This window comes from Crinia signifera, chromosome 4 (assembly GCF_055691185.1).
Source record: "Crinia signifera chromosome 4, ASM5569118v1, whole genome shotgun sequence".
Lineage (NCBI taxonomy): Eukaryota > Metazoa > Chordata > Amphibia > Anura > Myobatrachidae > Crinia > Crinia signifera.
The window spans coordinates 60,227,078-60,245,459 of record NC_139220.1 but is presented as its reverse complement, the minus strand read 5'-3'; the positions used below and the strand labels follow the sequence as shown (position 1 = coordinate 60,245,459).

Below are 18,382 nucleotides of genomic sequence, written 5' to 3'. Positions count from 1 at the left end.
TTGGAGTCGCAGGTATGAAAAGTAAGGGGATAGTGTCTTGATTTTAGTTCTGGGAGAAGTGATTTCTTAATGTGGGCCTCTTGTAAAAACACTGCCGCTTTTTGATGGTTTGAGTGAAAGAAAAAGTTTTGTGCGTTTAGTAGGGGTATTTAGATCTTTAACATTTAATGAGAAAAGTTTAAGAGCCATATCTATCTCAAATTAGCAATGCTTCCTGTGACTCCCCGGAGTCCGCAACTGAATATTAGAACAATACATAGACAACACATAAAAGGACATTGATTTATCTCGATATTCAACAATCGCCCGATGAAAAAAGAAAAAAAATTGGGTAGGGAGGTACTGGGTAAAGTTGGAGACCATAAGAGGACATATCTGGTCTAACTTGTCTGTCAGGAAAGTATAGAGAAAAGTCATTTAGTGACAGAGACTGTATCTGGGCGGAACACCTAAAGAGAAAGGCATGGCCTAGGACAACCATTAACATCAGGTTAAGTGGGTTTGAGAGTAAGGTGAACAAAGCCACCCACTGTATATGCATGCTGGGCCGCAGCACTCGGAAAATAAGACAAGACAGCAGGCAATTGGGTTGCCGACATTTCAAAGCCCGCAGGCTTTTTTATCAAGCACCTTGATAAAAAAGCCTGCTGGCCTTGAAACGTCGGCACCCCAATTGCCTGCTGTCTTGTCTTATTTTCCGAGTGCCACCACCCAGCACGCATATGCTGGGTGGCGAATCACATCAAATAGTGGGGCAGATGTATTAAGCCTTAACAAGAGATAAATGCAAGGGTGATAAAGAGAGATAAACATCCAGCCAATCACCTGCTAACTGCCAAGTTACAGGCTGTGTTTGAAAAAAGTTGGCTGGACGTTTATCTCTCCTTATCACCCTTGCATTTATCTCTTGTTAAGACTTAATACATCTGCCCCAATGTGTGGGGTGATATCGGGGAACCATCACCCCAGATATATGTGGCAGGTCAGGTTACGGGACAGGGTCACAGATTACAGGGTGATAATGGCCAGAGCCTGTGGGAAGTGTATGGTCTGGCTATTTGGAGCGCAGCTAACTTCTCCCAGTCCACAGGCAACGCCAGGTAGATAAGTGGTAGATTGAGGGTAGGGAGGACTGAGAATTACTTAAATAAGGTAGCCAGATAAGAGTTATACAGTTATGAGGTCTATTCTCCCCTGCTGTCAGTTCACTTCCCCCTGAGGCAGCCTTCCAACACCTGTCCCACTGAGGAGACAGCATACAGCCTGTCTCTGCCTCTACCAAGATGGCTGCTGCAACAGGGAGAGCCTGCAGGGAATTGGGGACCCTGAGCCACTCACCCCTCGACCCACAGTCTGGGAAGCACTCAGAGGAGGCTCCACTCCAAAGCCAGGTCCCAGGAGGCACTACAGGCAGATCTGAGGCAAGCGCCTGCTAGGGAGCCTGATATCCGGCCTGGTGCTGAAATTTAAGTCCCGGCTTCTGGGTCGCGGGTAGGCCGCAATTTGCAGGCGCCTGCACTTAGTCACCCCGACTCCGCAGCCTCCCGTGGACCACGGCAGGAGTGTCCGGGACTCCAGCGGGGTCCCCCGAAATGCAGGGCGCCCCCGGAGTATACTAAAAAATGGGTGCTGGGAGCCAGTATAACGGGAGCTCTGGGCAGTTGCGTCCACTCTCTATGGCTGCCAAGCCACGCCCTCTCCGAAAGAGTTTTTAGTGCAGCCGGGAACTTGGTCAGCGAGCGGCATAGGAGGTTGCTTCCACAAAATGTGGAGAAGATGATGTTCATCAAAATTAATGATCAATTCTTCAATGAAGACAAGCAATTGCCTGCAGAGACTACAGAGGGACCTGTGATTGTGGAGTCCAGTGGGGACGAATAGATGATCTGTGAGGATGGGGATGTACACACTAAAGTGGGTGAGAAATCGGAGGATGAAGACAACATCTTGCTTCTGTAGAGCCAGTTTGTGCAGGGAGATGAATTGCTTCTTTTTTTTATTGGTGTTGGGGGGCAAACAAACCAAATCCATCTTGCACTTCTTTTTTTTTTCTTTGCATGTACTCTTCGGGGCCTAGTTTTTCAAACTGCCATCCTGTCTGCCGCTGCAGTGCCACTCCTAGATGGGCCACACGTTTGTGCTACCCACTTGTGTCACTTAGTATAGTTATCCAGTTAACTTGGTGCAACCTTTTGGCCTAAAAACATTATTGTGAAGTGTAGACTGAAAATAGTGTAAATTAATGTTAATGAGATTAATAATAGTGTAGGAGCAAAAAATGTATATAAAATCTGTGATTTTAGCGTTTTTTGTGTTTAAAAAAAAAAACAAAAACAGATCCAAAACACAAAACACGGAAGGGTGGTGTTTCAAAATACATCCAGATCCAAAACACAGCCGCAGATACAGATCCAAAACACGAAAAGTGGCCGGTGCTCATCCACTGATGTATTTACCATTGTTAACCATATCTGTACAATATCTAGGCATCCATTTAATGTTATTTGTCTTATTTTTATACCATAGGGCATGAGACACAAGACAAACTCTCATCATGTAAAAAGAAATATTGTGGACAAGGAAGAAAATGCATTGTCAATTTGAAATCTGGTCTTCCTGAATGTGTGTGCCTGGAGAAATGCAGGCCTAGATACATGCCAGTATGTGGTTCTGATGGCAAGTTGTATGAAAATCATTGTGACCTTTACCGGACTTCCTGCTTACATGAAAAGAAAATATACATCGTCCATAGTAAAGACTGTTTCTTCAAAGGTAGGATGCAAAAAGATAGATATCTGTTATTAAGTGTTATTTTATTTGCTGACATGACTAATTAGGGTACATCATTTTATAGCACTTTACTAAAAAAATATTGATTTTTGTTGCTTTGCAAACTACAAACAGTGCAAGAAGTAATTCACTGCTATTTGAATTGACACATAATTGTAAATGAAAGAAAAATAAAAAAATGTCAACATGATTTAAGATATTGAAAAGGCAATTACAAATATAAGCATTATTAAAGCAATTTGCCAGTGAGGTTTATACCAATAGTACTGTTGGAAGTAATTACAATATTGGTTAATTAGTATTGCACTGGTACACCATTTACAGTTTTGTGTGAGTGGTTAATACAGTTTTTATGGTAGAAATATTCCACTGGGTTTTCAAGAGTGATTGTAAATAGATAATGAGCTTGCAGGTTGGTGAAATCAGCGATTATAACTGATTTCAATTTACTTGAACATGCGAGTGGTTTAACTTTTTTGAAACATGGCACCCCAGGATACAATATCATCATTGTTTAAGGTACCCCTAGGCTAAAAGTTTCCTTTTGAAAAATGTAGGAACAAGTTAAGTAAATTGTGCTGACATTTCATACTTAGGATCATTTATGTGGTGTTTGGCAGGTTTCTGCTTAACATTGTGAACATACTTTTAGATTCAAAGACACACGCTTTGGTTTTGTCTGTCACCTTGGTCATAGGAACCTCGGGCATAAGTTATATTTGTTATGATTAACAACTATCTTTTAAAAGCATGAATTCTCATATTTAGAGACTTGAGAACATTTGACACGGTCTCTTTCCTGCTGTTCTACCACCCTCCCTTCCCACTTGTGTCTTGTATGTCAGCTTTATTTCATAGCAGAGGAAGACCAGCAACATAACATCCATCTTTCTGCAGTATGGGGGTGTTCCTTCCATCAATGTTTTGGATTCAGCCTACTGGGATCAGCAGCACCTTCCAATCAAACAGTCATGAATAGCAGGGATGTGCAGTGCGGTAAATTGCTGGGGAGTACCTGGCAAGTACCAGAACCAGATTTGCACACAATTTATGAGCCATGGGGTACATGTGGGCATTATACACAGATGCAGCAGTATATACTGCTGGAGATTCGCTGAGTTTTAATAAGAGATGTGCAGAAAAGGTCCTACCATAGACTTTTACTCCAGACTTTTTACTATAAAAATTATTAAAATAATAAAAATAAGATTTTTTTTAATATATTTTTAGTATTTTTTACATACTTTATAAACATAAAACTTTAGCATTAGTATGACATGAAAGGCTCTGCCTCACCCCACCGCACGCCACTGCTGAATAGTGCATTGGCATGGGTGATTGATACCTCCTCCCTTGCTTGGAAAGGTGTAGTTGTCCCTTGCAAGTTGTAATCAAACACTTGCCTTTGACATTGGGATGGTTTTCCCTCAGAAGCTGTGACAGAATTTGCTTAAGACAAGCTATGGTACTTACAGTATATGTTAGTTAGGCGCTCACTATAGTAAGTACGCTCATACCCCCACTATCCATGTTGGCATGGAGTTGATTTTATATACCGAGCCCGAAGCGTGGCGAGCGCAGCGTAAAACTAAGCAAATAGCTAAGTGGGTGCCCAACTAACATATAAGTACCCAAGTTATTGATGATCGCTTGCTGTTCTCCCTTTAGCAATCATACTTCTGTTGTGATAAATAAAGCTGACCATTATTTTTGAATTACATGTCTAGTTTTATGTCATTATTTTAGTAGAGTTTAGAGCACTATGAGTTTATTTATAATTATATGTCATTTGATGATAGTGAATTAATGAAGATATACACAGTATTTCATTAAGTCTTTCATTAATTGAGTCATTATCTTGCCGACTAAGTCCCACTAGCGCATTCTAAAATTTACATGATTATGTGCACTTCATTTGTGTTTGTGATTACAATTATAAATGTTAATATTATGTAAATATTAGGGTAATTTAGAAATACCTATTTGCTTTGGAATGTTTGAATGTATATATAATTTAGAGTCATTGATTTGATTAATGTTCTTGAAAAATATTTAAGGCTGTCTATCACAAAATGAAGCATTTCTATTGTAAAGACATCCATGCAGGGCGTAGCTGTGGAACTTTTAAAATGCTACCTACTCACTTTCACTTGAGGGTCTGGTTATTGGTGGCAGTGTGGAGTTGGAGGGGCAGAGGATTGAAGTTTTTCCTAGCAAGCCAGGAAGCCTTACACTGGAAATGTGTAGGAGAAAAATTGAAAAATAATTTGCCCATTTTTGGGGTGAATTTGACTTGCCCTATTCATTCCCCATGCTGATTTTTTGCCATTTTGTGGCTGTATTCCCCATGCCATTTCGCCCCCCCCCCCCCCAAATAAGGGAAATGGAACTGTCAAATATGGACTAAAAAGGGGCAAAAATGCCTGTGATTAAATACTGATTGTCAAATTTTTGCCGATTTTTTTCTCTCTTGGCCTGGATATTTGGCCAGAATTTAATACCCCCCTTTATGCTTTTTTTTGCCCATGATTTGATAACCAGAATTCTCTCTTTTGTTTATTCCTATCTACTGCCATGTTTCAATGGATAAGCCCAATCTTGTCTGATCTTGGAAGTTAAGTAGTTGGGGCCTGGTTAATAATTGAATATGTCAATATCAGGTGCTGTAGATATACATTATGTATGCTAACAAACAGCAGTAATGGAGCAACCTTCACTCTGGGTATCTGTGTTTAGCTCAATTATCTTGTACCTACATTTTATAATTTAGCTTGACAGGTCATCAAATTTGCTATACTTTAATATGTGATTATGCACACATTGCTTACTTCGCAATCTACAATCTCTATATACTAAAAGAAAATGTGGATTTAAAGCTAACCTTTTATTGTGCATGGTTATCTGGGTGAAACTTGTTATTGTGTATATTGAAGATGCAGCTCAATGGGCAAAATTTGCTAAGAATATTACTACAGTATGTCTCAGTCATATTCGTATTTTGTATATGACTGAATACAACTGTTATTGGTTGAGTATTTCATTTACACATTCATATTCTGGAGCATAATTTACAAAGTGTTGTAATTCTGAGATTCATATTTTTCGATGTCCTATGGAGTCTTATTTTTTGGTGTATTTTTTTACAACTTGTATGCCTAGTACAGTGGTCAGGGAACTCGGTCCTCATTACCCCACACACAGGGCCATCTATTCATATGGGCACTTGCCCAGGGGCCCCAGGTGTATAAGGGAACTTTGTTGATAGCTGAGGATCCCCTTTTTCCAGGGATACCAGAAGTTTGAAAATTGGCCCTGGGGAACTGGAGATATCCAACCTCAAAGCAGCAGTCCACATCCAACCTGTTAATTGCAATTCTCAGTTATATTGATCAGGTTCTCTCTGACTTACAGTTTTTCTGAGACTATATTCCAAAAGCTGTGACTCTCCCCTTCTTTCTGTCGACACTAGCGGCTTGTCTCTCTCATGCCCAGAACAAGAGATATCAGCCTTCCAGTAGCCGGTCCCTGCTCCAAACGTCTGGTGTACAGTTTTTTATTTTTGTCAATGGATTGCTCTGGCTCCTGATCTCTGATCCCCAAGTTTCCAGCACCTCCTGAAAGTTGGGACTCTAGGTTTTTATACTATTGAAGACTAGGAAATCTATTTCCAGATAATGGTGATATCTTCAGTCAAACAAGCTGCACTTCCACCGGAAAATTATGAATATTAAGCCCACTCCATTATCCAACCCTCCACTGCATATAAAACACCCCGTACCTCCCTGGAAGTCATTTACAAGGGACCCTTCATTCAGCTAAGTGCCCCTTTCCACACGTTAGTGTTCTCCCTCCCAACACCTGTGCAGTAAAGGAGTAATTAGCAGAAGTTACTGCTCCAGGTCCTACATATTGAATAGAAGATAGAGCACCCCCTCCCACCTGTGGGACATCAAAGCTGCTGCTGATAGCACCCCCCACCCCTAGGAGGGGAGAATGGGTAAGGGCCCCAGTGCATTGTTTTGCCCAGGGGCCCACACTGCTGTTAAGACGGCCCTGTCCACACAGTGCATGTTTGGCAGGTCTCCTCACAGAATCACAAGTGAAATAATTAACTCCACCTGCGGACCTTATAATGTGTGTCTGTGAGTAATTAGTACACCTGTGCACCTGCTGGGTTACCAGCAAAACATGCACTGTGTGGGGGTAATGAGGACCGAGTTCCCTGACCACTGGCCTAGTATATACATGTTAAAAGTCTGATTTTGTGAAATACACCTGCAAATAATTTCTAGTTAATTGGAGAATTTGTGTACTACAATACGTCTAGTATACGTTCGTATTTTGAAATACGACTTGATAGTCAATTTCAAAAATACACTATTTCACCAACAGTCCATTTAGAACTAATTTGTTCTGTTGGCAGAACCATATTCCGTTTTATTTGTAAACAACAAATACACCCAATGATGATTAATATGTTTTTATTAAATACATCACCAGGGCTTAAAGTGGTCCTGGAAAGGTGGGGTAACTAATTTCCCTCTGCCACCTTATATACCCCTCTCAGTTCCCCCATTAGGCCGATCCAGTGCCACTGGTAGGGTTTTTGTTAAAATTTCTATAGAGGGCCAAGGTGAAGGTAGAACTGCATACCTCCCAACTTCAGTCCTGAGGAACACTCGCGCGAGCATCCGAAAAGGGGGCATGCGCACAGCGTCTATTCTATTAGATTGGGGGGGTCTCCCAACTGCCACCCCCCGCAGCGGGACAATGCCTGCCGCGGGTGGGACAGCGTGACAGGACCCGAAAATCGGGACTGTCCCGCTGTAATTGTGACAGTTGGGAGGTATGGAACTGGTTCCACTTCACCATTACAGGTTCTCCCCTGTTTCCCCCCACTTTAAACTTGGTACATGATCATGTTATTTTAGAGGTATAATAACAATAAAAACAGTTTTAAATAATTTATTATTACAAAGAGAGTCCCCAAAAAAGAATTTACTGTGTTTTGCATCGATTTAAGTATTAAGTAACTCTCCATGAAATAGAATAAATCTTACTGCAAGTGAATGGGCATGGGAAGCGTTTCTGAACTCCACCTTATCAGATGAGGAATGGACAGACATATGGGACAATGCAGCTTCTTGTTCTATCTGTGTCAAAATAAAATAACATATGTATAAATTACTTTTCAGATGGTACTATGTCACCACTAGATTAAGCAAAATATATCTTGTTGTCTCTGATAGATGTTGCAGAGATTTTTTTTATATTTGGTGGTCATGCCCTAAGCCATGGGTCTTCAAACTGTGGCCCTCCAGATGTTGTGAAACTACAAATCCCAGCATGCCTTGCCACAGTTTTGCTATAAGGGAGTGTTAAAACTGTGGCAAGGCATGCTGGGATTTGTAGTTTCACAACATCTGGAGGGCCACAGTTTGAAGACCCATGCCCTAAGCTAATAGGTCTTTGGAAAGGGGTCATAGCCTTCAGATCAAATTTGCTAAATACTCCTATTCGACATGACCCCAAGTATATTTTGCTTCCTTTAAACCTTCCTTATCCAGACATAAAAATAAATTGATTAGGCATGTGAATTCAGCGACCACTTGCCAAATAGCAGTGGACTGAAAACTGACTGACCCACCTTCACTGCAGTCTATGATATCCTATATGTGGCATGTTTATATATATAGCTGCAGTGCTGGGTTGCTTGCCCTGCTGGGAGAGGCAATAGTGTGCCGCCCACAAAATATATCCAAGTAAAGAAAGGGCACTCAGGGACTTCGTTCAGCAGGTTCATAAGACCTGGGCTTATTTCCACCTGCTGAACGAAGTCCCTGAGTGTCCTTTCTTTACTTGGATATATATATATATATATATATATATATATATATATATATATATATGCCATACAATGCGATGGGATGCGATTATAACTTGTATAAAACCCTAATGGGTGCTTACAATGTTAAATGCACCCCCACGCTACCCCCCAAGTATAAACGTGAACCCGAAGCGTGGGGAGCGCAGCGAGCCCGCGAGGGGCGCCGGTACGCGTCCTATGACCTTTTCATACCCCCACTAGCCACCGAGCCTGAAGCGTGGTGAGCGGACACGCAGAACTTCACAGGTATACGCGTCTCCTCGCAGGGCCCGCTGCGCTCGCCATGCATCGGGCTCGGTGGCTCGCTGCGCTCGCCACACTATATAAAATCAACTCCGCGCCGACGTGGATAGTGGGGGTATGAAAAGGTCCTTGGACGCGTACCGCCACCCCTCGCGGCCTTGCTGCGATCGCCTTGCTTCGGGTTCACATTTATACTTGGGGGGTGGCGTGGGGGTGCATTTAACATTGTAAGCACCCATTAGGGTGCTTAAAAGCTTATACAATTTAACATCGTATATGGGGCAAAATCACATTGAATCGCATACCATCGGGTGTATGGCATGCGATGCGATCAAAAATCGGGCGACTAATTATCGTGGGCGCCGTGCTAGAACAGAAGTACCTTTTTTTTCTTCCATTGGATGTAACTCCAGATGGGAACTTTTGCAGAGGACCAGTCCTTCTCACTCTCTTTTTCTATATTCCTTCTTTCCTTATTCTTTTTGTTTACTTCTCTCTAGTTCTGGTCTTCCTTTTTTTTTCTCCTATTCTACTGGTTTATTTGTCTGACAGCAAATCAGACTCTCTTGGTTCTTAAGCTTCTCTTTATTTCTACATTTATATGTTTAAAACTCGGAAATTTCTGTATGTTTAACCACGTTATTGATATTCATGTATAATGATATCATAATTTAATATACAACTATGTTTTCAGTGAATGGATCTCTGTTTATGCTACCATATCCAATAAATATATCTTAAAAAAAAAAGAAATAGCAGCAATCTTTAGGACTACCTAATGAGTCTCAAAGTCCTACTGATTGCACACTATTAAGCTGCCAGAAGGGGACACTCACGCCCGAGACGCTCGCACATCCCCTTCCGATGGAGCTCCTCATCAGTCCCTCCCGCCTCCTTGCCATCCCCCAATGGTCCCCGCCACCTCCTCGCACCCCCCTAACCCTGCCCGTCTCCCTTAAGCGGAGACGGGCAGGGTTCCCATCCCCCAAGCCGTGAAACTGGGATGCATGTCATTCTGGCTCCTTCTGTATATACTGTCATTCAAATAGCATCATCAGTACCATTTCCCAACATGGAGTATATGGCACAATGATCCCTATGGCTACCTGCATTTCTAATTTGAATGTCTCTCTTCACAAGTTTCTCTTAGCCACTTATATTAAGCACTTGTAAAACACAATACACGAGCAAACATTTAAATGACCAGTGTCTTGTCATCAACAAGTAGATCTTACTAACTGCTGTGGGGCTCATTTATATTTGTATGTACAGTAAGTACGTTTATGACACGTCTCTCAGATGTTGCAGTACATGCCACGCTTATAGGAATTATTTTCACCATTTTCTGAAATATTCAAAAATAAGCAAGTAAAAGCTAAAATGCATGATTTTACAGTAGCTACCAACTCTTACTATCAGCATCATAATGAGGATTATGTGACTGGTCCTACTGCTCAAGGTGCAAGGCTGAGGGAATATCACTATTGCTACTTCAACAGAACCATGCCACTCAATTCAGATGCACTGCTACAGCACTGTGAAGTCAATCACCAGTCCACCATGATTTCTGTAACAGCAGCATGCATGTTACATCATGCAGCTGCCGCGGGCTGCCCTGCAAATATGTCTATGCTGTCTGGATGCGCCCCCAAAGTCCAAGTTGCTGTCCCGAAAGCACTTTGCTGCCACAGAATATTAGAAATCACCTAATATTAATTTTAATCAATTTGGGGCTTGCAGAATCAGGACCAATATTTGCAAGATAAGATGTTAAAACAGTTTGGGGGATACTCCAAATAGTAAGTATCACCCTAATCTAGCATAGAGAAACTACAAGAAATATCCCCTTATTTGTCATGCTCTCTCCATTTCAGATATCAGCCCCGGTCTCCATAGATTTCTATAGGGGTTACAAAGCTTTCTCATTTACGAGTTTCACCATAGCGGCTTACGTTAGCCCATTGTAACTTGGTCTACATGGGCTAAATTTTGCAAAAATTATTTGGAGGAGGTTACTTCAGAGCATACACAGGAGTGAAGGGACTGCAAATTCAGTCACTTCCTTCCAAAGACATTGCAGGGAGGACTTTATTTGTTGTCCTTTGGTTATAAAATCCGATGATTTATCAATATGCCACTATAAAACAATGATTCCTGCTATGTACAACATACAGTACTTTGTTGAAAGCATTAGTGTGGAAATGAGAATTGTTAAAAATCCTAAAGAAATCCTTGTCGCAGTAAAAACAAAGTAATTGCTGACTAGGGTGAACACAGAAATCTGGAAGCTTACATATTTGTACTGTACAGTAGGTAACCGAATCTGGATTTTGTAAGAATTAGGAGCTTTATAAAAGTGTTGGTATCAACTGAGTCTTGTCAAACTAATTTTTTCCCTTGGGAGACATTAGATACTGCTGTTTTTTCCTATGACTGTGTTCTGGCTTCTTCGCTTCTCAGAACAGGATCTGCTGTGAAACTACTTACGTATAACACCACACAATAACATTGCAGACACTACACTATATTCCTGGTAAAGATGGTGCTAACAGAAAATATGAAGTACATAATCTTGGAATTTACAGTGTCCAAAAAGTACAATTTTTATCAGAAACACAATCAGGTTTAAATATAATAGGATGCGAGAATACAGAGGTGTGTTAAGATGTTTTCCCTTGTATATTATTGCTGCTTTAAAAATATGGCAATTCTCTGACTAATTCCAGCACCTCCAGCTTCTTGCACCATATTACATTTACCACTGTATATAAAGATAAAATCTAATGAATAATTAGATCAAGAAATATATTTTTTTCTCTTTGAAATTAGAAAATAATGGGAGAGCAAGCAGCAGCAGGGTCTGTGTGGGTGCCGGCACACGCTCGACGCACTGACATGCTGCTGCCTGCCGCTTCCCACTGACTAAGCACTAAGCAATGGAGGGGAGTCAGCCGCAGCGCGGGTGGGGCCATGACAGAGATGTCAAATTCCTCCACTGATTCAATTGACTGTAAACAGAGCCAGCTTTTGGCTGGGATGGGCTTGGGATGGGATGGGCTTGCTAGGGCGGGTTGTGCGCGCGCGCACACACGCACAGCTTAGAGGGAACACTGCCTGGGATGTGTCGGAGCCACGGGAAGCAGCAGTGTATGCTGGTCTCTCTTCCTCTCTCCTGCTTCAGCTTCCCTGTATATATTGCATTAAAAATGGCATGATTTGTAGACCCTGCCCTTAGACTGCTTTTAGGTCAATTTAATAGGTGCAGTACAGGATATCAGTAATTGAAGAGATGAATAGTAAGCAGGAGATACAATTTTTCTGTCATCTTAGTTATGAACATGTTAATGCAATGACATATCTTCTTTATAATAGCTCGTATTTTCCACCGTTCTTTGTTGCTGGATGGATTTGTGGCAAAGGAACAATGTTTTCTTGTTCTTGTGAATGTTTTGCAAGTAATATGATAACCTTAGCCAGTCAAACAATGACATTTTAACAGCAAGGTAATAAATTAGTGACAGTTATGACAAGTGTCTTATTTGAGCTGCTGATTATACTGGGTTGAGTGAATAAGATGAAAATATCTTTCTATGTACAGTGGAACTGAGACTACATGACAAATGTGAATGGAAAATGTTAATACACAATGTTACTGAGGTTCAGATTATATTGCGTTTTTCTTACCAGTGAGCAGGAAATATATATGTGTATATATATATATATATATATATATATATATATATATATATATATATATATAAAAACACCAAATAAAGTGCGCAAGTCCTTAAGAAAGTCCAATAGGGTAATTATCCAAGTTTTTGCAGTCCTGCACTGAAGTCTGTTATTTAGACCGGCTGCTCCCTCTTGGTAACCTGGATTCACAGGTAGAAATTCTCTAGAAAAAGAAACAGGGGTGCTCCATAGTGCGTTATCAAAAGTATAACAAGTTTTATTTAAAGGAATTCTTCCAGCATTAAAAGCAATGGGTCACGTACCCTTAAAAGCGGTTAACACAACCGCAATGTACAACAGCATAAAACAACCTCATAGGTACCGGAGCTATGATCGCTCCTTCAACAATGTCAGCAACGTCCACACTAGGCCACACCCCTACGCGTTTCGTCATCCAAGACTTCGTCAGAGGGCTGGCCTAGCGTTGGTCAGATTCCTCTCTTTATCCTCCTCCTGCTCATTCATTATGAAAACAGCTGAGTTCAATCAATGTAAATGTCAAATATATATATATATATATATATATATATATATATATATATTATTGCATTTCACATACTGTAATGTATGTAAACAGAGAAAGTAGATCTTTACTCACTCACTCAGTAGGCAATTAAAATAATGTATTAACATATAATGTGTTTAGATATAAATATATAGAACAATTATATTTAACAGAAGTTATTAGTTTTTGTATAATTGTGTGCATCCCACAGAATGTCATAATTTAAACAATGAAGGCAACAATAATTTTTTCTATGTGAATGGTTCTTAAACTGTACTTTCCATATATCTACATAGACAAGCAAGAGCACTCCATAGTGCAATGTATTTTTTGAACTGTATTAAAATAACAAGAATAGGATATGGATCAAATCATGTACTACAAGAGGTGGTTCAAACTACCGCAGTTTTACAGCATAAACACAATTTGCAGGAGCCGGTTAAGGTGTGTACACACGGGGGCCATTTTGTATAATATCGCATGAAATATGGTCGCGCGGCGACCATATTGCCCACGATGGGAGTGTGCACCGGGCGCTCCCGTTTTTACCCCTGTAGTGATCGCTGGTCGCAGGAACATGCTCCTGCGACCAGCTGATTACCACTGCCGGGCTCCCCCCGTTTGCCAGTTACCTCTAAAGAACTCTCCTAATTACCAACAGCTGTACTTAGTATCCACTTTGTCTTTACGTTGCCAGTAGGCTATCCTGTTAAAATGTGTACATGTTGCGCTGTAGTAACCAATACCTTGATCTCTATATAGAATATAGATACTGTACATAGTAATATAATTCTTAAACGTAATTAAACATAAAAATATATATATATATATAAAACAATTAATCTAAAACACAAAACATGTATTTGCTCAAGGAAGGGGGTCATTTCTATTCCTTCATTTAAACCTGCTGGTTATAAAGTATTTAACGTAGGAACCAATGCCTATTTCCTCCTCTAATATCTCAAACATGTTCAATAAATAAATACTGGTAGCCAGTGGCAACAGACTGGAATTATATACTGCGATAAATACTGGTAGCCAGTGGAAACAGCAGACTGGATTTTTATATACTGTGATAAATAATACTGGTAGTACACACGGGGGCCATTTTGTATAATATCGCATGAAATATGGTCGCGCGGCGACCATATTGCCCACGATGGGAGTGTGCACCGGGCGCTCCCGTTTTTACCCCTGTAGTGATCGCTGGTCGCAGGAACATGCTCCTGCGACCAGCTGATTACCACTCTCGGGCTCCCCCCGTTTGCCAGTTACCTCTAAAGAACTCTCCTAATTACCAACAGCTTTACTTAGTATCCACTTTGTCTTTATGTTGCCAGTAGGCTATCCTGTTAAAATGTGTACATGTTGCGCTGTAGTAACCAATACCTTGATCTCTATATAGAATATAGATACATAGTAATATAATTCTTAAACGTAATTAAACATAAAAATATATATATAAAACAATTAATCTAAAATACAAAACATGTATTTGCTCAAGGAAGGGGGTCATTTCTATTCCTTCATTTAAACCTGCTGGTTATATAGTATTTAACGTAGGAACCAATGCCTATTTCCTCCTCTAATATCTGAAACATGTTCAATCCCCATAAAACGCACGCCTGCTGTATTGCTGTTTTGAGAGATTTAGAAATGACAAGGTACACTGTGATTAACTACCTTGTTTTTTATGTTTCTATAATGTTCCAACATACAGACTTTGAAAGATCTTTTTGTTTGTCCCACATATTTCTTGTTGCACGAGCACATTAATAAATATACAACATATGTAGTATTACAATTTATATTCTTTACTGTTTGTTCCTGTCACCTTCTTCGCCCCCTTTAACCCCAGCAGGAATTTCTTGTAGCTGCCACAGCTATAAAAAAAAAACCTTGTGGGGGCAGAATAAAGAATATAGAATATTTTTTTAATTCAGCAGATGCTTGAATTTGAAGTAGAGATGTGCACCGGCCACTTTTCGGGTTTTGGGTTTTGGGTTCTGATTACCTTGAGGTTTTGGGTTCTAATGGGTTTTGCCAAAACACCTCCTAAGTGTTTTGTGTTTTTTTTTTTTTTTGCTCCTACGCTATATTAACCTCAATAAAATTCATTTCCACTCATTTAAAGTCTATTCTGAACAGCTCACACCTTACAATATTGTTTTTAGGGCAAAAGGTTGCACCGAGGTAGCTGGATAACTATGATAAGCCACACAAGTGTGCGGCACAAACACTAGACTGATATGGCAAACTTAACATACCCTCTAGGCTGATACTGCACACCTAAAATTACCCCTGGACTGATATGGCACAGGTAGCATCACCCCTGGACTGATACGGCACATTTAGCATCACCCCTGGACTGATATGGCACACTTAGCATCCCCCCTAGTCTGATACGGCACACCTAGCATCACCCCTGGACTGATATGGCACGCTTAGCATCACCCCTCGACTAATACAGCACACTTGGCAGCACCCCATGAATTATACGGCAGACTTGGCTTACCCCAGGAATTATACGGCACAGATGGTGGCACCCCTGACCTGATACAGCACACATGGAATTATACGGCACAGATGGCGGCACCCCTGGACTGTTACGACACACATGGCGGCAGGCATGGAATTATACGGCAGACAAATTCCTGCAGTAAAAATAAAAATGTGTATTCTTTTAATTATAAAAAAGAGCAGCACACCTTATTTAGCAACACCCCATGAATTATACAGCACTCTTGGCTCACCCCTGGACTACAGCGCATTTAACAGCCCTTGCAGTAAAAAAATAAATAAAAAAACCCTTAATTTTATTTTCATTAAAAAAAAGGGCAGCTCCCCTGGTCTGATATGGGACACATGGGGCACCCCTGGAATTATACGGCACACATGCGGGCACCCCAGGACTGATACAGGACACATGGGGGCACCCCTGGACAAATTCAGCACACATGTGGGCACCCCTGGATGGATACAGCACACATGTGGGCACCCCTGGACTGATAGTACTGGTAGCCAGTGGAAACAGCAGATTGGAATTATATACTGCAATAAATACTGGTAGCCAGTGGCAACAGACCGGAATTATATACTGCGATAAATACTGGTAGCCAGTGGAAACAGCAGACTGGATTTTTATATACTGTGATAAATAATACTGGTAGCCAGCGGCAACAGCAGACTGGAATTATATACTGCGATAAATACTGGTAGCCAGTGGAAACAGCAGACTGGAATTATATACTGCAATAAATACTGGTAGCCAGTGGCAACAGCAGACTAGAATTATATACTGCAATAAATAAAATACTGGTAGCCACTGCCAGTGGCAACAGCAAACTGGAATTATATACTGTGATAGGTACTGGTAGCCAGGGGCAACAGCACACTGGAATTATATACTGCAATAGGTACTGGTAGGCACTAGCCAGTGGCAACAGCAGAGAGCAGACTGCAGCAGATACTAGGCAGTGCAGGGCAGGCAGTGGCACTAGCAGCACCAGTGGACTATCACACTGTGACTGACTATACAGGAGCAGACTCAGCAGAGGCAGGCCCCAGCACAAAGGAGAGACAGAACACAGCACCAGTCATCCTTGCAATGGTGATGTCTTGATCACTGAGCAGTACACAGCAGCACGGGCCCCAGCAGGGACCACACACAGCAGCAGCACACCCTTCCCTACCCATCTCCTAGATTGGAGTGAAGATGGCGGCGCGAGGTTGCGGAATTTAAGGGTTCCGTGATCTCGCGAGAATCCGACGCTGGGCGATGACGTTTTGCCCGTGCGCCCGGATTCGAGTCAGGCGGGAAGCGCCGAGCGCTGATCGTATCTGGGCCCGGATTGATGACGTCCGTGCGGGCTCGGATCTGGGGAATCCGAGCCCGCACATCTCTAATTTGAAGTAGGCTCGATGCTAATCTATTTCTTAAAGTGTGAGCCTTGCTGAACACTAATTCTGGACAAACTCCTACTTTGCCCCTTAAAATATGGATCATTTTAATAACAGAGCAATGCTTTTGCAAGAATTTGTCTAATTTCTCTATTCTTCACATTAAATTGAGTGACAAAGGGCAAAATAATTCCTTTTTTCTTTTGTTGTTCTTTTCTTTATATTAATGGTCAGATTTACACATTTCTATCTTGCCACTCTATCAGTGTGCCGAGCATTCGGGTAAAAAAAAGGTGAAAAACCCTATGTCGCCATTTTGACGGTCAACCTTCCCCATGTTGGCCTAATGCTTGTGTTGACCTAATGATTCTGTTGACCTAACCCATGTCGACCTTCAATCATATCGACCTTCCTGCATGTTGACCTTCATGCATGTCGACCTAGTGGTGTTGACCCAATGCTTGTCGACCTAGTTGGTGTCTATCCAATGATCCATACCCTTGTAAATAAACTTGTATGCTGTAACACTTTAAAATGTTTTAAGACAGAAGATGCTGCACATTGCAAAGCAATATATTGGATAGGCTCATGAAAAAACATGTGTTCAAATGTGATTAAACAATGTGATTTATCTTAACTGAAAAGACGAATTCCCAACAGCGTGATGGCTCCTGGGCTAAATATATGTTTTGAATGAATATAGTATAAATATCACAGAGGCTTAATAGAACCATTATATTGTGTTCATTATTTTTCATAGGCATTTCATGTATAATGGAAGTAATACTCACAACGGGCATTTGTCAAATGATGCAGAAATCCCTTGCCTGCCATAATACAAGTGAGGCCTATTACAGAGAATAGAGAGACAAATGAATGGCAGAAATATAAGATTGATTTGGTATAGTTATTTCATTGCAGATAATACATTTGGCTTTAGTTAATTTACTATTTGCGTACTTGCTATACATAAGGAGATGGCTTTTTCTCTTTCTTTTTTTTATTTATGCAAGAAAATGAAATGCTAATAATCCCATGTTAATACAGTAGGCCTCATTTGTATAGTGTCATAAAACAAGTCAGATGCTAACCGTCTTGTATTGTGTAGAGGCAATGGCAGAACAAGTTTGGGAAGTACAGTAACTTGTGCAAAGATGCTATATTGGGGCAGTACGGATGGTGTAATGGTTAGCATTACTGTCTCACAGCACTGAAGTCATGGGTTCAATAGAATTAGATTAGATTAGATTAGATACCTCTTTATTGTCATCACCCCAAATAGGGTGACAAAATTCAATTTAGCATCCATCCAGTACAAAACA

The 18,382-nt window shown here is 41.0% G+C and overlaps 1 protein-coding gene across 2 annotated transcripts in view; it reads left to right on the top strand.

Annotated features, from left to right (window-relative positions):
* LOC146074076 (follistatin-related protein 4-like) overlaps nucleotides 1-18,382 on the top strand; it is a 1,002,356-nt gene that overhangs the window by 411,078 nt on the left and 572,896 nt on the right. For both annotated transcript variants that reach the window (XM_083181806.1, XM_083181805.1), the window contains exon 4: nucleotides 2,527-2,772. In XM_083181806.1, coding sequence (XP_083037932.1) covers nucleotides 2,527-2,772 — 246 coding nt within the window. The remainder of the gene's footprint in view (nucleotides 1-2,526; nucleotides 2,773-18,382) is intronic.